This window comes from Mauremys mutica, chromosome 21, assembly GCF_020497125.1.
Source record: "Mauremys mutica isolate MM-2020 ecotype Southern chromosome 21, ASM2049712v1, whole genome shotgun sequence".
Taxonomy (NCBI): domain Eukaryota; kingdom Metazoa; phylum Chordata; order Testudines; family Geoemydidae; genus Mauremys; species Mauremys mutica.
Genome location: NC_059092.1, coordinates 6544805 through 6563794, shown reverse-complemented (window position 1 = coordinate 6563794; position 18990 = coordinate 6544805). Strand labels below are relative to the sequence as shown.

The 18990-nt window shown below is 47.5% G+C and overlaps 1 protein-coding gene across 3 annotated transcripts in view; it reads left to right on the top strand.

Annotated features, from left to right (window-relative positions):
* The window catches only part of MIB2 (MIB E3 ubiquitin protein ligase 2), a 96765-nt gene that overhangs the window by 60762 nt on the left and 17013 nt on the right, over positions 1 to 18990 (top strand). For 2 of the 3 annotated variants that reach the window (XM_044996180.1, XM_044996181.1), the window contains exons 5-13: positions 2908 to 3102; positions 4269 to 4411; positions 5335 to 5442; positions 8589 to 8693; positions 9474 to 9636; positions 10636 to 10769; positions 15535 to 15683; positions 16289 to 16445; positions 18111 to 18265. In XM_044996180.1, the coding sequence (XP_044852115.1) occupies positions 2908 to 3102; positions 4269 to 4411; positions 5335 to 5442; positions 8589 to 8693; positions 9474 to 9636; positions 10636 to 10769; positions 15535 to 15683; positions 16289 to 16445; positions 18111 to 18265 (1309 nt within the window). The remainder of the gene's footprint in view (positions 1 to 2907; positions 3103 to 4268; positions 4412 to 5334; positions 5443 to 8588; positions 8694 to 9473; positions 9637 to 10635; positions 10770 to 15534; positions 15684 to 16288; positions 16446 to 18110; positions 18266 to 18990) is intronic. The other variant, XM_044996182.1, reaches the window with a different exon arrangement.

The window sequence follows — 18990 nt, the reverse complement described above, 5'->3', positions numbered from 1 at the left end:
CGGCCGATGTCTCTTCCCCTCTGGGCACAATAGAAGTTGTGCGGGGAGGGTGAGTCTCCCTTGCTCATCTTGTTTGCTCAGTAACAAGCTCTAAGCCACCCCAATGGTGAAGCAAATGCTCCTGTTTCACTTGCCCAGCCACCAGCTGGCTTTTTATTTAAATTTTTAAAGCAGGAAGGATCCCACTGCCTGGACAGAATTCTCCTTCACTGCCCCTTGGAGAGGTCTCGTCTTCCCCTCCTCTTTTTCCTTTGTCCTTGCGCCTCGGAGAGCTGAATCTGGCGTGCCCAAGAGGGTTGCCTTCCCTGTTGTACAGAGCAGGAGCTGAGGCACAGACACATGAGCGGACTTGCCCAAGTTCACCCAGGGAGTCTGTGGCAGAGCTGGGAATTAACCCCTGAGGTTTAATCAAGTGCTGCGTCCACTTGTTCAGTGAGGCCTTTATCCTCTGCCTGCTACGGGTGTGTTTAATTGCCTCTCGTGTGCTTCACGGGCAGCCCAGAATACTGTCCCTCATGTGCTGCGGCATCTCTCTACTGGGTTAGTGCAAACTGCTTGCTCCGCAAGATGCTGGCCCTGCTCAGTGGAGGGGAATGTGGGTTGGATGCCTGTCCCTTCTGGGCTGACTTTTTGCACTGACTGGAAAAGTCTTTTGGCAGATGAAGAGTATGACTAGCTGCTTTCTAGCTAGGGGCTGCCTCCTAATCTTAAAGGCTCTTTCGGGCTTAACTGTGTAGGTGGCATCCTGCAGACACTGACCGCGACCGATATGAATTGCAACTACGGAATATGGACTGCCTGGCTGGTTATCCAGCTCACTGCTTCAGAATGGGGCTGTAGGTGTGAATCACATGCTGAGCTGTTTGTCTGCTATTCCTGGGGGAAGATTTTTCAGAGGCCATGGAGGGGAGTTGGGTACTCCATTCCCATTGTAAGTTGGTAGGAGCTGGGAGTCAAATTCTTGTTTCTGTCTTGAAAATCTCCCTCTTAATCAGTGATGGAGTAGACTGGGAACATCCCCATGGCCAACTGGTTCTCTTTTTACGTTACACAGTTGGCTCTTGTTACGGGTGTGTCATAAACGCAGAAGGCAGCACTGCTCATCCGAGGATTTCCAAGAGCCTCAGAAACAATCATAGCCTCAGAATCGACCCTGTGAGTTAGGAAAGTGCTACTGCGCCCATTTTAGGAAGTGGTAAACTGGGGTAGGAGATTTGCTCAAGGACACATAGTGAGGCAGTGGCAGCTCTGGGAACAGAAATGATGAGTCCGACTCTCTATCTCTTGATAGCCCACACTGCCTCTTGAGAGAGAGAGTTTCCTGTAAGCAGAGCCATGAATACTCGCCTAATCTGGGGAAGCTTGTTCATACCCTTCAGTCTCCACACCTGCAGGGAAGAGGACCCTGAAACAAAGCTTGTCATTGTTTGCTGGACTCACGAATGGTGGTAGAGAGCAAGAGAACTGACTGGGTAGGAGTTGAAAGAACTGCCATGTTTCTACCTGGCCACAGTGTGTCACTTTCGCACCATGCATTGTCTAGCTAGACACTATTTCTACGGTTCAGGGAAAGTGGCTTATAGAAGGACCCTCTTGTAGAGTGTTGCTTTTGCCCATCCACACTTGCAAGTGGAAAGGTTGTCCAGCATTCATAGAGCCTTATGTAATGATTCTCTCTCTGAGCCAGCAGAGACTGGGGTCTGTATTAGCTGAGTTTCCCCAGTTAAAAATAACTGTGCACTCACACAGTGCCCTTTGCAGCATGAAATGAGATTGCCAAGTTCAAGATGGAAAAACATAAAGGTGCCAGGATAATTGCAAAGTCTCTTGATTTTTTTTTCCCCCTCTTCCTCTCCCCTGAAAGAAGGGATAGATGGTTGTGGGGCTCTGTGCTGTATGTAACCAGCATGCTGCCCGCTAGCAAAGCGCACGTTTGCATTGGTTTTGTGGAGTCAGCCTGTGGGCTCCTAGAAAGGGCCCTGCAGAAATCCTACCCAAACCCTCACATGCAGAAATCTCACTGCCACAGTCTCTCCCTCCTTCCCCCTGCCCAGCTGGTGGCTTTGTTCCCACTGTTCTGTGGTGTTATTTTATTGGAGAACTGACAAGTGCATTCATTGGTTTGGGCCCCACTTTCTCTCCCCACCCCTCTCATTTTATTTCTTTAAAATTAAAAAAAAAATTTTTAAAGATGAGGATAAAAACCAAAGCCCTAGTCATTTGGAATCATTTAAAAACATCCCGTGGTGCACATTTTTTGCATAATATAGAGGTCTTGATCTCCATGTCCAGGTTAAATTCTAGTCTAGCCAATTACATTCTGCTGACACAAATCTCTCTATGGATTCAGAACTAAATACAAAACTCACTCTTAAGATGAGCATTCATGCAATAGCCATCTTAGTCTCATCACTTTACAGAAATTTAAAAAACAACCCAACACTAACTTCCAGCCCATTCTTGCTGGGCTAGAACTAGAGATTCTTGTGACTACTCGTCAAGGAAGGTGCTCCCATACCATGGTGATGGAGATTTAGATGTATTTTATGGTCCCTTCCTGACCTAAACTACTGAATAGGGAGAAATGTGGTCTGAATAGGGGACTGGGAGCTAGAAATGTCAAATTATTGCTGTGAAATTGACTTCCTTTGTAGACTTGAGCAGATCATAGAAGCTCTTTTTTGCCTGTTTCCTTATCCATAAAATAGAGATAATACTAGCTACTGCCCTTCACAGGGAAGCAGTTAATTAACATCTCTGGAGGACCCTAGGTACGCTAAGCATTATTAGTCAGTGTGGCTCTGGTGTTATGTCAGACAATGAACACCTGAGTGGCAGGCGAGTATTAAGGATCTGTGGGAGTGTAAGTTAGCTGGTTCTTATTTCTCTTTTTTTTTTTTAAATCAGGTGGTGAAGGTAAAACTGGGAGAGTGGTGGATATTCGTGGCTGGGACGTGGAGACTGGCCGCAGCGTGGCCAGCGTCACGTGGTCTGACGGCACCACAAATGTTTACAGAGTCGGGCACAAGGGAAAGGTGGACCTGAAATGCATTGTGGAAGCATCTGGCGGCTTTTACTACAAAGAGCATCTCCCGAGACTAGGTACGTGGCATGTTGACTTTAGAGTACGGGACGGTCGTAACACTTGGTCATTGTCAAACATGCCTGAGCATCTCTCACTAAAGCCCATCCTGATTTGACAGAGAAGATTGAACAGCTAGATATATAAAGTTTCCATGTAACACATGCCATTTAAACAATAACGGGAGTCAAAAAAACAGGTTAGTCGTGTAGCCTGGTCCTCCTGTGATATGAGAGTACTTGTCTATGGACATTTGGTTTGGATACCAAGTCCCATTGGCAGGATAGGTATGTAGAGGCCAATTAGTTGCTTGTGTAAATGTAGGAAACTCTCTGGGGGGTGTCCGTTACCTGAGGAGAGAGTTCAGCGTAATGAACACCTTGCTAATCCAAGGCTTCTCATCCTTTCAAGCTGTAACAAGGCAGCCAGTGCTCCTGTGTTTGGAGAGTCTGAGCTGCATAGTCCTGCTGGACTGGCATGCCAGGGGGACTGTGGCTTGAGGGAGGTTTTGAGAATCCAGCACCCAAATACCTGCCCTAACTGGGAAGATAGGAATGTAGCTGTGGTAACAGATGTCGTCTAGTTCAACACCGTGCCTCAGCCTATCTCAGCTTCTAAGGCTCTAAGGAAATGAATGAAGGAATCAACACAGAGTCAGTTGTGAAGCCTCAAGGTCTCCCCTTAAAGCCCACTGAGGTGTATAATCCAGGCGTTCGGGGACCAATCCTGCTCCCCTTGAAGTCAGTGGAAGGATAGCCACCGGCTTTGCTGGGGGTAGGATCAGGCCCACACAGTCTTCAGCCATGAGCAGGTGTCTGCCAAAGAGTAGGTGGGGGAGATGTTAATTGGTGGAAGCAGATGTGGGAGTTTGGTGTCACTAGGGGGCCAGCTTTCAAATAGATTCCTTTCCATAAGGGATCAAAATGCCTTGGCAGGAGATGCCCCCTTCTTGACTTCTAGTGTTATCCAGTTAGGACCAAATCCTGCTCACCAAAGTAATCCCATAGACTGCTGTCCCACAGTGTGCATGTCCATGCCTGCTTGAGGAAAGTGAGCAGGATTTTTGGCCTTAATGCTGTCCTATCTCCCATTTGGGGGAATCATTCATTGAGATGTTAGAAAGGAGCAACAAATACAGATGCTTTACTTTCTGTGTGTGGGGGGGCGTCATTCTTCTTCTGTTCAGGAAAACCTGCTGAGCTGCAGAGGAAAGCGAGTGCAGAGAGGCACCCCTTCCAGCATGGTGACAAAGTGAAATGCCTGCTGGACGTGGACATCTTACGAGAGATGCAAGAAGGGCATGGTGGCTGGAACCCTAAAATGGCTGAGGTACAGTTATTTCTGCTCACTGCTGCCCTTAGAGAAATTACTGGTTGCTTAGGCTAAGAAATGGCCAGAAACTGCGTGTGTATAACCTATTACCTTCTGTCTAACCTGCTCTTAAAAACCTCCAATGATGGACATTTTAATGATGAATGCTAAATTCATTGATTGATTAATGGAGAGAGCCATCTTTTCCCTGCCCCCACAAATCTATTCATTTGGGATTTAATATGTTGCTGAGGTCGCCAAAAATAGTAGTCATCCTTCAGTAAATTTACCATCGGACCACAGAGAAGATAATGCAGGTCTCTGAGCAATGTCACTGTCCCATCAGGCATTTGCTGTGGGGCCATAACACCTTTTGGTGACCTCTGCTGCATAAATTAAAAGCTCTGGAAGACCTGACTGTGGGGACACTGCATCCAGGCACCTGTTACAAGACGGATTAAAGATGGCTCCATAGGGGAGAGGCGAGAATCAGCATGAAAGAAGCTGCATGCGTACACACTCTCAGCGCTAAGATCTGCTCAGTCTGAGTCCGTGAGACGCATTAAATGCAAGCCTGGTGAGAACAGATTCCAGTTTAAGTCTGAAACAATACTTTGCTTAAAAAAAAAAGAAAAGTACATGAATAAAAGTAGCAACCTTGAAATCAGAAGTCTGGGTGAACAATTTTTTTCTAATGAATACCATCAGATGGCAACTCAAATCATGCCTCTGCATGAGCCGGTGCTACGCAGCTCGACAAGATCTGTTGTTTAGCAAACAGTATCTTGGTTGGTAGAGCGCCTGCCCATGCTCCATGACTAGAGCTCCTCGATGCTAGGGTAATACACATTATTATTAATAGTTAGGCTAACCAGCGAGCTTGGCTGGTGTAAATTATCCTAACTCATCAATATTTCTTTCTCCTCTTTCCATATTTAAAGTTCATTGGCCAGACAGGGACTGTGCACAGAATCACTGACAGAGGGGATGTCAGAGTCCAGTTCAACAGCGAAACCCGCTGGACTTTCCACCCAGGAGCTCTGACTAAGGTAAGTGCTGATGTGGGAAACTGTCATTCTGTGCACAGCTGTTGCTCTGCACAATGACTGCGGCCCCCTAGGATGTGACATAATTAGTCTTGGACAAGTGCCCAAGAAAACGCTGCTAGACTAGAGAGGGAGGGGATGGGCTTAATTTCTTTCCAGCCATCAAAGCTAAGGAAATCCTTGATTTCTAGCTCTATATGCTAGAGAGAATCTGCTAAGAAGAAGTTGGAGTTCAAAAGGAGGGAAAAGTGGTAATTGGAAGAATGTGATTTTTAATGCCCATCCCCTACAGAAAGATGCTAACATGGATGAGGGAGGCATAGGTAGTGTAGAGCTGGTTTCCCCTCCTTTACAGTGCGGCTCTTCGAACCACTTGCACAGATTTCTCCAACAAAAAGGTTGTGGGTAAAAGGCAAAAATAACGTAGGGTTTGTATTTACCTAAATCATTTGGACTCTGTCAATAACTAAGCTGAAAAGTTGTTGACAGACAAAATCTCGTAATAACTAATGCTTGATCCTGCTCCTAGAGGAGCTAATGGCAGCCAAATTTCTTTTGACGTCAGTGGTCGTGATCGGGCCTTTAATGGATTAAAAGCTGGAGTGCTACATGGAGAAGCTGATCTGCAAAAACTGGGTGGGGAATTGAGTCTGAGCATGGTGGAGTGTTTTTGTTTTCTTTTTTGAAAGGCCTAGAAAAGTTTTGGTCTGGTTTTGTTCTTGCTTGTGTCAAGCCTTGTTTGCCCTTGGATGACTCTGGCAACTGGGCAATTGGTGAAATAATGTGGAAGAGTGAAAGCTGAGCAAATGGGGAGGAGGGAATTTTTAGTTAGAATATTTCAAGCCCTGGGTGGGGGGGTGCAGTTGTTAGTTTGTAGTTAGTTTAATATTTAACTCCAGTGCCCAGTTAATGGTTTAGAGAGAGGATGTCTCTCCTCCTGGCCCTTTCAGTTTATGGTTTATTGTGAATACACCTTCTCTGAGACAACCAAAAGCATCAGGGAAGACCAGATGTGACATGCCTGATACTTGTCAGGTTAAAAAAATCAAGCAGGAAAGAAATTAGCCCAATTTGTAAGAAATCCTTTGTAGTTCACCTTTAAATCCAACCTCTTCCCTTGATCCATCCATTTTCTCACCAGTAATTTCCCCCTCCCCTGTTAACCTCTCCTTGGGTTTTTGTGCGTGTGTGTTATTTGGGGCCAGTGGCTGATGGATTTAATCCTGTTGGATAACTCCCGACTCTTTGAGTGGCCCCACTGAAGTCAGTGGGGCTGTTGGTCAAGGAAGGGTCTAGCCAGTGCTCGTCAGGGTAATGGGAATCTGCTCATTAGGCTGTCGATTTTGGGACCAGCAGATATTCTTTATCAACATATGTGAAGTGTAGACTTATGGGACTATCTGTGTTTATTAGTGATTTCTAATAATGAGATCGTAGGCCCCGGTTCAGGAAGGTAATTAATGCTTTCCTGAATCAAGGTCTGCGTGAGCAGTGCAAAAAAAAATTGCCTGCTGATGCTAGTTCTTGATTCAAAACTGACTTGCTTCTGTGGCACTGATGCTGCTTTCTGTGTTGCTTTCTCTGAGGCTCTGTGTTTTACTGGCATAGATGTCTGCCAGAAGCGAGTTTGAGTTGTGTGCCTGAGAATTCGCACTAATCACATTTTATATTTGCGTGCATGCTTGCGCTAGCGCTGCTCATCCAATCAGGGAACAAGAGCAACACCATGTGGTTTATCTGACCAGTTTCACCTAATCAGTGACTCTGATATCTGGTATGAAATGCTTGCGTGTCCCCTGGTTTCTAGGGAAAGTCCCCCCTTGTCACCCTTCCTGGGCCATACCATTGCCTACACTGCTATTATGGCATGACTGGCCTCTCCTTGTCCACAATTTTCCCCTGGTGTGAATGAGTCAGGACACACCAGCTTTTACTCATGGGAAAGGGGCAGTAGCCCCTCTAAATTGCATCTCCATTTCCAGGGGTGCTGTCTGGGGGCAGTTATTTAACTCTGTGTTCGTCCCATGCAGCACTCTGCTTGTCAGGAATCCGAGGGCCCTTTGTGGGCCTGAGAAGTGGGGAGGTGGCTGTAAGCAGACAAGTCCCAGTGATCACCGTTAGGGAAGCTACTGGGGGGTTTCTTTTAAATTAGAACGAACCCCCTGCTGGACACACACAGCCCAGGAGAAGCTGGTGAGCCTCACCCTCCAAGGGAGGCCCTGTATGAACAGTGCAGCCACATGGGGGCTCCTGCTTCCTTGCACCTGTCTGAATGCTACGCAGGCATGTTAACCTCTCGCTCGTCTTCGGCAATTCCTTCTGGTCGTCTCCTTCAGTTGTTTCCCCACACGTTTGCTGTGCCTGTGTGTCTTGTCTAGGCTGCTGATCTTTAGCTCTTCCTGGCTTCCGGCAATAACACCTAACCCTTAGCAAGCACCTGTCATCCTCAAAGCACCTGACAAACTGGAACTAACCTTTTCTTTCCTCTTGCTCTCTTGGCTTCACACGCTTTCTTGCCACGTTCTTCGGTCACTTCTGGCTTCCCTTCCCATCTCTGCCTGAACGCTCTGACAGATACAAGTCTTTTTTGTCCAACTCCTCCCGTCTTGGGGCCCTGCTTTATAAAGTTGAGGTTGCCAGCCTTCCCTAAAGTGATCTGGGTATTGGAACGTGGATGGGTTTAAACATACACTTGGTTATGTGGATGACTGGCATAGATGGACAAATATGCTCCCTTTCCATAGAGCAGGAGCATCTGGCAAAGGAAGGAAATGGATGATCTCTGACTTCTGGTGGAAATAGCAAACAAAGTTAATACCAGTAACAGAGTTAACTGTATCATTGAACTCTAAGTGCTGCATCTGACATGGAAAGGGGGCAGACCTGGGAAAATCCCTGTGCAATCCCAGCTGATATTCATACGCATAAAATCATGTGAGTGGCTGCAAAAGAAAATTGTGCTGCCCTCAAACCATTTGCCCTGCCTACTCCTGCACATGGCTTTTTTTAAATAACATGACTGATGTTTTTGCAAAGGTTAGTGCTTTATGGAATTGTTTTGTTATGGGTTATCTTTTTTTCCTTTTTTTAATGCCTTGTTTTTTGTTTGTTTCATCCCCTAAAAGCATATGACTTTCTTTTTCTTTTAGCTCAACACCTTTTGGGTTGATGATGTTGTCCGTGTGATAGATGATATGGAAACAGTGAAGCGATTCCAAGCTGGTCATGGGGAGTGGACAGATGAAATGGCACCTGTGAGTGCGCTCCAGTTCCAAGACAGTCCAGTAACTTGCAATGTCTAATCCATTAAGAAAAACGTTAGCCGCTGGATATGCGAGCCTCCTTGCTCTTTAGCACCCCCTATTGGTCAGTGCATGGAGACACGTGGGCATGTTAATGGCTTTCGGCAATAATGTTGCTTAATGAGTCTGGTCCTCAGCAATGCCGCTCCACAGCTGCATTCAGAAAATGAGGGCAGAGGGTGAGTGGGGGAGGGAGGGACACTGGCCAAAGGAGATGGCTACCAGTGAGTTTAAAATGAAATTCTGCTGAAATTCTAAGCAAACAAATTTAAGGTCTCCCTCCTATTTCTTCTCTAATTCTCAAGGGTGAGGGACGAACCGTTGCAAATGGAAAACTCTCCTCTGATCAGACTCATGGGGTTAAAGCGCAGAATACAGGGTGCTCCATAAGCAGCAAAATGCACAGCAGAGACCGCCAGCTTTGTCTGCCTCTTACGGTTCTGTAACCATGCTTTGTTGTTTCACTGGCTTCCTCTCCAGATGTTTGTACTGTATCTTGGAGACCCTCTTCCCCTTGTATGTGAAAAGACATCAGTTTTGTATACAACCAAATAAGAAGCTGTTGAGAACACTTGTGTATTCTTGAAGTGGGAGTTGTCATCTGTGGTGTCTCATTGAATGCTTCTCTTCACACGCTAGGAATGCTGCCTGGGATGCATTACCTTGGTTTTGAAAAGCAGGAAATGTGTTGCTTTCCTTTTTAAAAATAAAAAAAATCTCTTCCCGTTGCAGACTCTAGGGCACATTGGCAAGGTGATTAAGGTGTTTGGGGATGGAGACTTGAGAGTGTCTGTCGGAGGGCAATCCTGGACCTTTAACCCAGCTTGTCTCACGGCCTACCAGAGAGATGAGGATGCAAACCTCATGACAACGGAGAACACCAAGGAATCCAAAAGTGAGAGAGCAGGGGGGGAGATGTGGTCCAGTTCTGGTCAGGACTGAAAAATAACCACTGTATCTTCCTAGGGTAATGATAGTATTTCTCTTCACAACGTGTCAGATGTTAACTGGCGAATGGCTACATCACCCTTCTCCAAGCAGAGTCCCAAAAATCCATTTTAACCAAATCAGGGGAACACCAATGGCCTCAAGGTTAAGCCACAGGACTAGGATTTAGGACTCCTGGGTTCTTTTCCTGTCTGTTTCGTAGGCTTGCTATTTTGGCAGCGGGTAAATGGCATAACCTCATGTGCCTCAGTTTCCCAGTCCATAGCATGAGTATAATGATACTTCCCTACTTTGCAGGGGGTGGGAATGTTTTTAATTCATTAATGTTTTTATGTGCCATCAGATCCTTCCATGCAAGGTGCTGTGGGGGTACAGAGAATTACTATGCCCAGCTCACGCTGGCAGCGAAACGGGGGTTTGGTGGTGGTTTCTGTTTTGCAAATCTGTTCATAAAAGTTCTGTAGCCTGGCCATATGTTTGAGAAAGGGGAAGTCTTGTTGATTTGTCTTGGAGTATAGATTGACTGTACAAGTGAAATAACAAGTGGAACACCAGGGAAGTGCAGGGAGTGGAAACCAAATCTGAAACCCCGTGGTGAGGCTTTTCCTTTCTCCTGCAGGATATGAGCCTTTTATTGTCTTCCAACTCCCGCCTTCCCTACAGCTGGGCATTCATGTTATTGCTTGCCCACATGTAATGACCCTTAGGGAGAGGTCTTCCGCAGGCACTGAACATGGGAGCTCTGGATTTAGACGTATCAGCCTCTGTAGCTTGAGCTAAAGCACTATGCCTGTTAGCTGGAGGGAGTAAAGTAACCAGTTCATAAAGCTCTTTATATGGACTGGTCACTATAGAGGGACGAAGGTCCATACTGGGTCCATGTGGTTACACACACAGGTGCTCATTGCCACCATGTAACCTGGGGCTGTTTCTCATCCCCACACAGGCACTTTGATCTCCATCCTAGAGAAGCTGCTGTGCCAGAAGATGGAGTTGGATCATCCAGGGCGCTTGGTCATTGAGGCAGCGCATGGCAATGCTGTTAAAGTCCAGGACCTGGTTCAAAAGTACCCAGACAAGGCAAGGCTCAGAGAAACCCTCCAAGGTTGATGTGTCTTTTGTCGTCAATGTGTAAAGCAAATGGGGGGGGAGGGGGCTGCTAACACCTACTGTAAGGAATTAACAGCTGGTGACTGTTTTTTTGCTTTAACTGATAGTCCTAGAGCTTGTCTCTGCTTCAAGAGGTCCTCTGCTCCCCCTGGCAGGGCTGTGGGACTCCAGCATGCAGAATTTCCCTGTGCTGTTGTAGCTCGAGAGGAAGCATTGTCCAGTGGTTAGAGCAGGGGACTAGATGTCGAGAGCTGAGTTGCTGTGGTATCTTAGATGCCTTTTGTGTGCCTAGATTTCCTCCCCTGCCAAACGGGAGATCCCAAAACTCACTGCTTCACAGCAGGGGGTGGGAGGCTGAATTCCCTGGTGTGTGAGTGTTGCTTTGAGATCCAATGGAGGGCGTTGAGGCATTGTCCCAGGAATTAGCCAAGATAACTGCCATGTCATAGCAGGGCACTTTCTGCCTGGGTTAGGGATGGGCAGGAAATCCCACTGATCTAGCCTGGGAAGTCTCCCTTACGCACTGAAGTACATGCAAGCTCGATCCTAACAGACCCACCAGCTTGAACACTGCCCTCTCCTTTCTTTTATCCACTCTTTAGAATTCACGTAGGCAGCCTGACATGCCCGGTTTCTAATGGTAACCAACTCAAACAACGCGTATTTCAGTGACAGGCCTGCTTTGCTTGAATCTTCCCAGGAGCCAGGCAGCATGGCTGGAGGTGCAGCCCCTGGCTACCTGCTATGTTCTGCTGCATTGGGACTGAGTAGGGATCAGACCAGTGGAGCCAATCCCAGAATAAATTACATGAACACAGAAACCATTCTACGGAAGCAGCATGGTCTAGTGGTCAGGGCACTGGACTGGGACTCATAATCCTCGGGTTCTATTCCCACCATCACCTTCCTCTGTGACCTTGGGCAAGTCATTTAGTTTCTCAGTACCCCCATCTCTGTAGAATGGGAATAGCGAGATCTGTTGATGAAGGGTGCTGTACAAGAGCTCACCCATATTACTATGTACCAGTTGTTTGCATTCTCAGTGCACCTGTACTAGGCACGTGTGGTGATGTGGCCCTCATCCTAATGCATTGCCAATAAAGAGAAGAGTTTGCCTACAGATGCCTCTCCAGTAGAGTTGGTCTGGTTGGCCTAGGTAGCCACCTATTCAAACACTGGCAGATTGTCCAAGATTCTAGCTATCGCCTTAACAGCTGCAGGTTTGTGCGTGAGTAAATGCATCTGTCACAAGCCAGAGAACTAGAGAGCAGAATGCCTTCGCACGGTGTCCTTGGAAGCAGCTGGGAAAGGAACATACATCCTGTGGAGGCCATGACTGTGTGGCAAGCAGGAGCAGATTGATGGGACGTTAGCAGACACCAGGATCTGTTCTGAGGACTATAATGAAGCTGAGATCTAAGGTCTGACTTCATGGTTTGCTGCCAGATAATTGTTCCAGTTCATTACATGCGAAGTTAGTGGATGTGGGAGGGAAGGAATATAGCCAGGCACCGGTGTAAAAGTAATAGCCAGGCACTGGTGACAGGGTCTAATCTGAAATGGGAAAGTGCCAAGGGTCAGGAATAGTCCTGCTGCATCCTGACCTCAGAGAAGGATTGGTTCTTTCTACTAGACAATTATAAATAGCGAGAGGCAGGCGGATTCAAGGGCTCGCTCGGCAGGGTGAGATGAACTGCCTGCCAAGGGGCTACCAATGGGGCAGATACCAATGTTACGCCCTTTACGTAAGGGGGATGCATTGGCATCCAGTGTGTCATTACCAGTATCACTGTCCTGTCTAAGCCCAAGAAGGAAACCTGCACAAACTGCTGCTTTGCATAGAGTCAGCTGCAGAAAAACTCGATGTGACTTGCCAAGCCATGAAGTCTTTGCCAGATCCCTCGCTCTTTCCCCTTAGCCCTTCATTGATTTCATTTGTGTCCCTGCCCTCCTGTCTTGGCCTTCTACAGGATCTTTGGTCTTCAACTCCTTGATCCTTAAATCTCTCAGCAGCCCGGTGTGTAAGTCTGAGTGACTGAGAATACTTGGTGCTTATATCATGTTTGCCTCCTTCAAAGCCCAGTGCGAACATCAACTGATCTCCTTCCCCCCCTGCCAGGGAGGTATTGCTGGCTACTGTAGCTTTTGGCAGAGAAATTAAGAATCACCCCTGGTCCCTGTGGGATTTGGCATGAGATGCGGGATTAGACACCCAGGAGTTCCTGACATAGCATCTAGGTTTACGCTCGCACCGCTGCCTTTTTGGCAGGAAGTTCCCTTTCACCATTGGGGTCTGGAATGAGTTAATATGTTAGCTGGGGCAGGAATTGCCTTTTATTTTAGCCTGGTACAGCACCCGGGGCTGTGCAGTGCCATTTAAAGTGGTGTTGGGAGGCATAGATTTGCTGCATACAGTGAAGTTCAGTGTGCCACCCCTCTTCTAAATCCTAGAACAGAGGTTCTCAATGGGGGAGCGGGGGGGCATCAGACTTTTGGGGGACACAGCAAGCCTTCTGATTCATAGATTCCAAGGATAGAAGGGATCATTGTGATTATCTAGTCTGATCTCCTGTATCTCACAAGCCGTAGAACTTCCTAAAATAATTCCTGGAGCAGAACTTTTAGAAAAACACCCATCTCGGTTTAAAAATGGTCAGTGATGGAGAATCCACACACCGCTTGGGAAATTGTTCCAGTGGTTAATTACCCTCACTGTCAAAATTTTGTCATCTTTTCAGTCTGAATTTGTCTAGATTCAACTTCCAGCCCTTGGAGTGTGTTAGACCTTTCTCTGCTAGATTGAAGAGCCCATTATTAAATATTTGTTATCCATGTAGATACTTACAGACCGTAATCCAATCACCCACTTAATCTTCTCTTTGTTAAAATAAATAGATTGAGCTCTTTGACCGTCACTATAAGGCCTATTTTCTAATCCTTTAATCATTCTTGTGGCTCTTCTCTGAACTCTCTCCAATTTTTCAATATCCGTCTTGAATTGTGGGCACCAGAACTGGTCACAGTATTCCAGTAGCAGTTACACCAGTGCTAAGTACAGAGGTAAAATAACCGCTCTGCTTCTACCTGGGATTCCCTCATTTATGTATCCCATGATCACATTTGCTCTTTTGACTTTAGCATCACATTGGGAGTTCATGTTCCGCTGATTATCCACCACGACCCCCAAATCTTTTTCAGAGTCCCTGCTTCCCAGGGTAGAGTCCCTCATCCTGTAAGTCTGCCCCACATTGTTTGTTCGTAGATGTATTCGTTTACATTTAGCCGTATTAAAATGTGTATTGTTTGCTTGTCCCCAGTGTAACCATTCCAAATCACTCTGGAGCAGCAACCTACCTTCTTCATTATTTACCACACTCCCAATTTTTGTCATCTGAAAACTTTTAATGATGACCAGGAAGAAAACATAAAATCATTGATAAAAATGTTAAATAGGGTAGGGCCAAGAACCGTTCCCTGTGGGACCCCATTGGAAATGCACCCACTTGATGACAATTTCCTGTTTACAATTACATTTTGAGATCTATCAGTTAGCCAGGTTTTAATCCATTTAATGTGGGCCAAGTTAATTTTATATTCTAATTCTTTAATCAAAATGTCATGCAGTGCCAAGTCAAATGCCTTACAGGAGTCCGAGTATATTACGTCAACACTATTACCTTTATCAACCAAACTCAGAGTCTTGTCAAAAAATATCAAGTTTGTTTGACAGGGTCAGTTTTCCATAAATCCATGTTGATTTGCTTTTATTACATTATCCTTATTTAATTCATATTAAGTAAGTCCCATATCAGCCCAGAATCAATGTCAAGCTGACAGGCCTATAATTACCCAGGTCATCCCGTTTACCCGTTTTAAAAATTGGCACATTAGCTTTCTTCCAATCTTCTGGAACTTCCCCAGTGCTCTAAAACGTATTGAAAATCAACATTAACGATCCAGTAAGCTCCACAGGCAGCTCTTTTAAAACTCTTGGATGCAAGTTATCTGGACCTGCTGATTTAAAAATGTCTGACTTTAGTAGCTTCTGTTTAACATCCTCCAGATAGACTAGTGGAATGGAAAGAGTGTTGTTATATGGTGAGACTATATCACCTGTCTTTTTCCCCCACAGATACAGAACAGAGCTATTTATTGAACACTTCTCTTTTGTGCGTTATTATTGATGAGTCTACCATTTCCATTTAGTAATGATTCAATACCATTATCAGGATACTTTTTGTTCCTAATATATTTAAAAAAAATAAAAAGTCGTTTCCTTGTGTCCCTTTGCTTCCTTTATCAATTTTCTGCAATTCCTAATTCCTGATTTATATTCGTTACTCTCAACTTCCCCTTTCTCCCATTTATTATATATGATAGTTCGGCCGTTATGATAGAAGTGTTGGGGCCAAGCACCAGGTCGCAGTGCCACCTGCATATATTTGGCCCTGCCGTCTTAGACAGCTGCCTAGCTTGCCTATAGTTAAACAGCCCATGGGTGCTTAAAAGTGATCAGGCTGTGGGCCAGGTGCCTCCCCGCACCCCTTCAGCTCCATGGCCTATGCCCAGCACAATGGGGTCAGATCCTGCTTGGAGCTTCTGGGTGCTGTGGAGTACAAGTAATCATCTCTCTTTCCCTTCAAGTGATACAGAGTCTCGGAGCAGGGACAGTGCCTGAGTGCACACTGAGACCTTTCCTAAACCATTATGTGCCTGGATCCTTCCATTATTGCAGGTTGATATAAAGAATCAGGGCAGAACCGCGCTGCAAGTAGCTGCTCACCTGGGCCGGGTGGAGGTTGTGAAGATCTTACTGCAGGCTAATGCCAACGTCGACCTGAAGGATGAAGAGGGGGACGCTGCTCTCCATTATGCAGCTTTCGGGTAGGAACTTTTTCTCCCTGCGTACAAGTGTAACCTGGCTGATGCTCTGTGCCAAGGGCCAGATGCTCAGCTGGTGCAAATCAGCATAGCTAGGTTTGAACCAGCACCGCAGAGAGGGGAAAAGCCTCCAACCATGGAGCTGCACTGATATACGCTAGCTGAGGATGTGGCCTCAGACTCCAGGGGTTGGTTTTCACGAGGCCCCAGTCTCCACGGGAAGGTGAATTCTCGATGGTACGAACACCTTGGGAGAAAACGGGGGTGACCGCGGTTTGGGTATGTGAAAGGAAGAGAAGGCGACTGAATTTTGAGTCCCTTTTTTGAATGGCTATGTACAGCCTAGAGAGACAGGAGGCTGAATTCTGTTCTCTATTACCCTGGTGTAAATCCAGAGAACTCCATCGAAGTCAACAGGGGTTACTCCAGATTTACATTACGCCAACAGAGAGCAAAACCTGGTGCTCCAGTTAGGGTTTATTTTTATGTGACAAGAAAAGGATGCAGGAACCAAGATATTCATGATGTTGCATGTCTAATAGTTGTAGATTCTCTCTCCATCTACATCTTTTGATCATGGCGTCCAATCTTTTTTTTTTCTAAACCAGAAATCAAGCTGAGGTTGTCCGTGTGCTTGTCAGTCACGGAGCCAATGCAGACCTGTTGAACAATGCCAAGTGCACAGCCTTATATGTCGCAGTCAACAAAGGATTCACGGAGATCGTGCAGATCCTTTGTGAGCACAACTGTGACGTCAACCTCCCGGTAGGTTATTTTCACACCTCGTATCACTGATGATATTTGTGCTGTTTAACTGTTTGGGGTGAAAGTCGATCCTGAAAGCTTGGCAGTGTCCTCTGGTGCTGAGCTGGCTTCTGCCTAGAACTCGCAGCCACCTTGATATTCTAATTCTGGGTCCCTCCCTCCCCATGCCTCCCTCACACACTGTCTCTCTGTCTCTCTCCCCCCAGCTCTGCCAATGCCCCTTTAACTAGTGGTGCAAGTAGAATTCATTTCTTAACGGTACACTACAGCAGCTAAAGGGTCGGGGGGATGGGCATGTGACCTCCGCCCGGGGCCCTGCGCTCCCCCCACGCCCCGGGATCCAACCTTAGGGGGTGGGGGGCTCTGTCCTCCTCCTGCTGCACCAGAGACTTCTGAGCCGCACTGCAGTGGCGAAAGGAGCAGAACGTGCAGCTCCTCCAGCGCAGCTGTACCGTCTCCAGCCCCGTCTCCAGCCCCCCCATGCAGCTGCATCTCCTGAGTCCTGTCTGGGTTTTGTTCAGCAGCCCCGCCAGAGCTGGGGCTGGGGAGGTACAGCCGCGCTGGAGGAGCTGCTGGCGTGGGGTTCTGCTCCTTTTGCCGCTGCGGTTCCTGGGAGAGCTCTGAACCGCGAGGCTCTCCCAGGAACCGCAGCAGCGAAAGAAGCAGAACGTGGGGCTGCTGGGTGGCCCCACAGCAGCAGCTCTTCTGGCACGGCTGTACCAGTACTGCCCCCAGCCCTGTCTTCTGACAGGGCTGCCTACAGACCCCAGACAGGAGACACTAGACACAGCTGCATGGAAGAGCTGGGGGTGAACAGCCGCGCTGGGGGAGGGCGGCCCCATGTTCTCCTCCTGTGTTTTTCCGGTGTGGCATACCAGCTATACATATCTTACTGACACGGCGGATCGGACTGGACCAGCCTTCTTGCATCACTGCCTTTAACCCAGTCCAGTAGCACCTTCTGCTGTTCCAGCAAGCGGTGACCCGTTAACTGCGTTATATTTGAAGGCTCCAACAATGCTCTTCCTGTTCCTGATATCAGGGGCTGGTGAGATTTTATTTTTCAATCTGGTAAAAAGGAACTTGGGAGAGCAGCAGTGAAGTCACTGGGCCTGTCCCATTTCTAGGGCTACTGGACTGGTCTGTAACTAGCCTTTAGAGACCAATGAACTAGTTTTTCTTCTGGGGTGTGTGAAATTAGGAGATTGGCAGCCCAGGAAACTAAAGGCCTCTGTCTGTTCCCCATGGTCTAGGCTCTGGCTACACAAGCATGTCCGTCTCCCCTGTCAGTGTGCCTCAGCCTCGACTCATAAGGAGTCCTCCTAGGGGTGAAAGGAGGGACCCCACTCTCCAGCAGACCCATTCAGACTTTGGCTTTCCTGCTGAGGCTGTCAGCAAGGTTGCCAGCCTCAAGGCTGTCCAGTGGCAGGGGTGGCTCTTTCGGTAATGTGCATGCTTGTCTACTCGGAGCTGGGCTGAGGCCCAGCACATTCATTTCATGTAGGCCATCGAACCGCCATCAGGTGGTGGTGACTCACGGTTGTTTGGCCTGCGCTGGATTCAAACCAGAGGCCCTGTATCCTTGTCTCAGCCAGCCCCTCGGGGATGGTTTGTTGGAGGGGAGCCTCTCTGATGTCACCTGTGCTCTGCTGTGGCTCCCTGCAGGATTCGTTTGATGACACCCCCCTGCACTATGCCATCACTGCCGATTTGAAAAGCGTCATCGAGATCCTCACTGAGGTACCGAACATCGATTTCACGGTCCAGAATCGCCAAGGCTTCAACCTGCTGCACCATGCGGCACTGAAGGGCAACAAGCTGTAAGTGACAGAGGGAGCTCTTAGCGTGTCACTCTGTTGATCAGGCTGCGGTGTGCATTGCTGGGAAACCCATGGGATGGGCTGAGGAGATACTGGGTAATCCTAACAGGGAGCAGAGCCTGAGTCTGAGCTGTGAATTCCCTGCTCTGTTGGCGATGAATCGGACACAGTGACCCGCGGTTGGTGAAAGGGGCATGGGAGAGCAGCAGCCTCTCTACGAGGCAGGGGAAAGGGGATGAAAAAAAGCCTTTTGAGGAAAGGGGTGAGGCTGAGGACATGGTAATATACAGAGCAGAAATGCCCCTCCCAGCAGAACTTGGTTCCCTGGCTGCCTTTGCTTGCGCCACCCCTTTGCCAATTCCCAGAGGAAATCCCCTCTCCTTGGGAGTGAACTAGGTGCTTCTCCATAAACAGTTTGAAGTATCTGATATTGTCCTGTTAGGGGACAGATCCTGCCCTTGCAAAAGGAGGTGGACTTGGCCTCTCAGATCCTTTTCCTGTCTCTAACCCCCATGGTCCTGTATCAGTGTATTAATTCTCTGCAGAAATGGCTCCTCAGTCAGGGAGGATGAGGTTGAGATCACCACAATCATTACACCAAGGATCGGTGATTATCAGCAGTGCAAGCACAGAGCAGTGTCTTAAGCAGTCGCCTTTCTGCCCCTCTGCACCTTCTCTCCTACAATATGCCTGTGCATTTAGCTTTGCAGAGAGCCGCCGAGTCG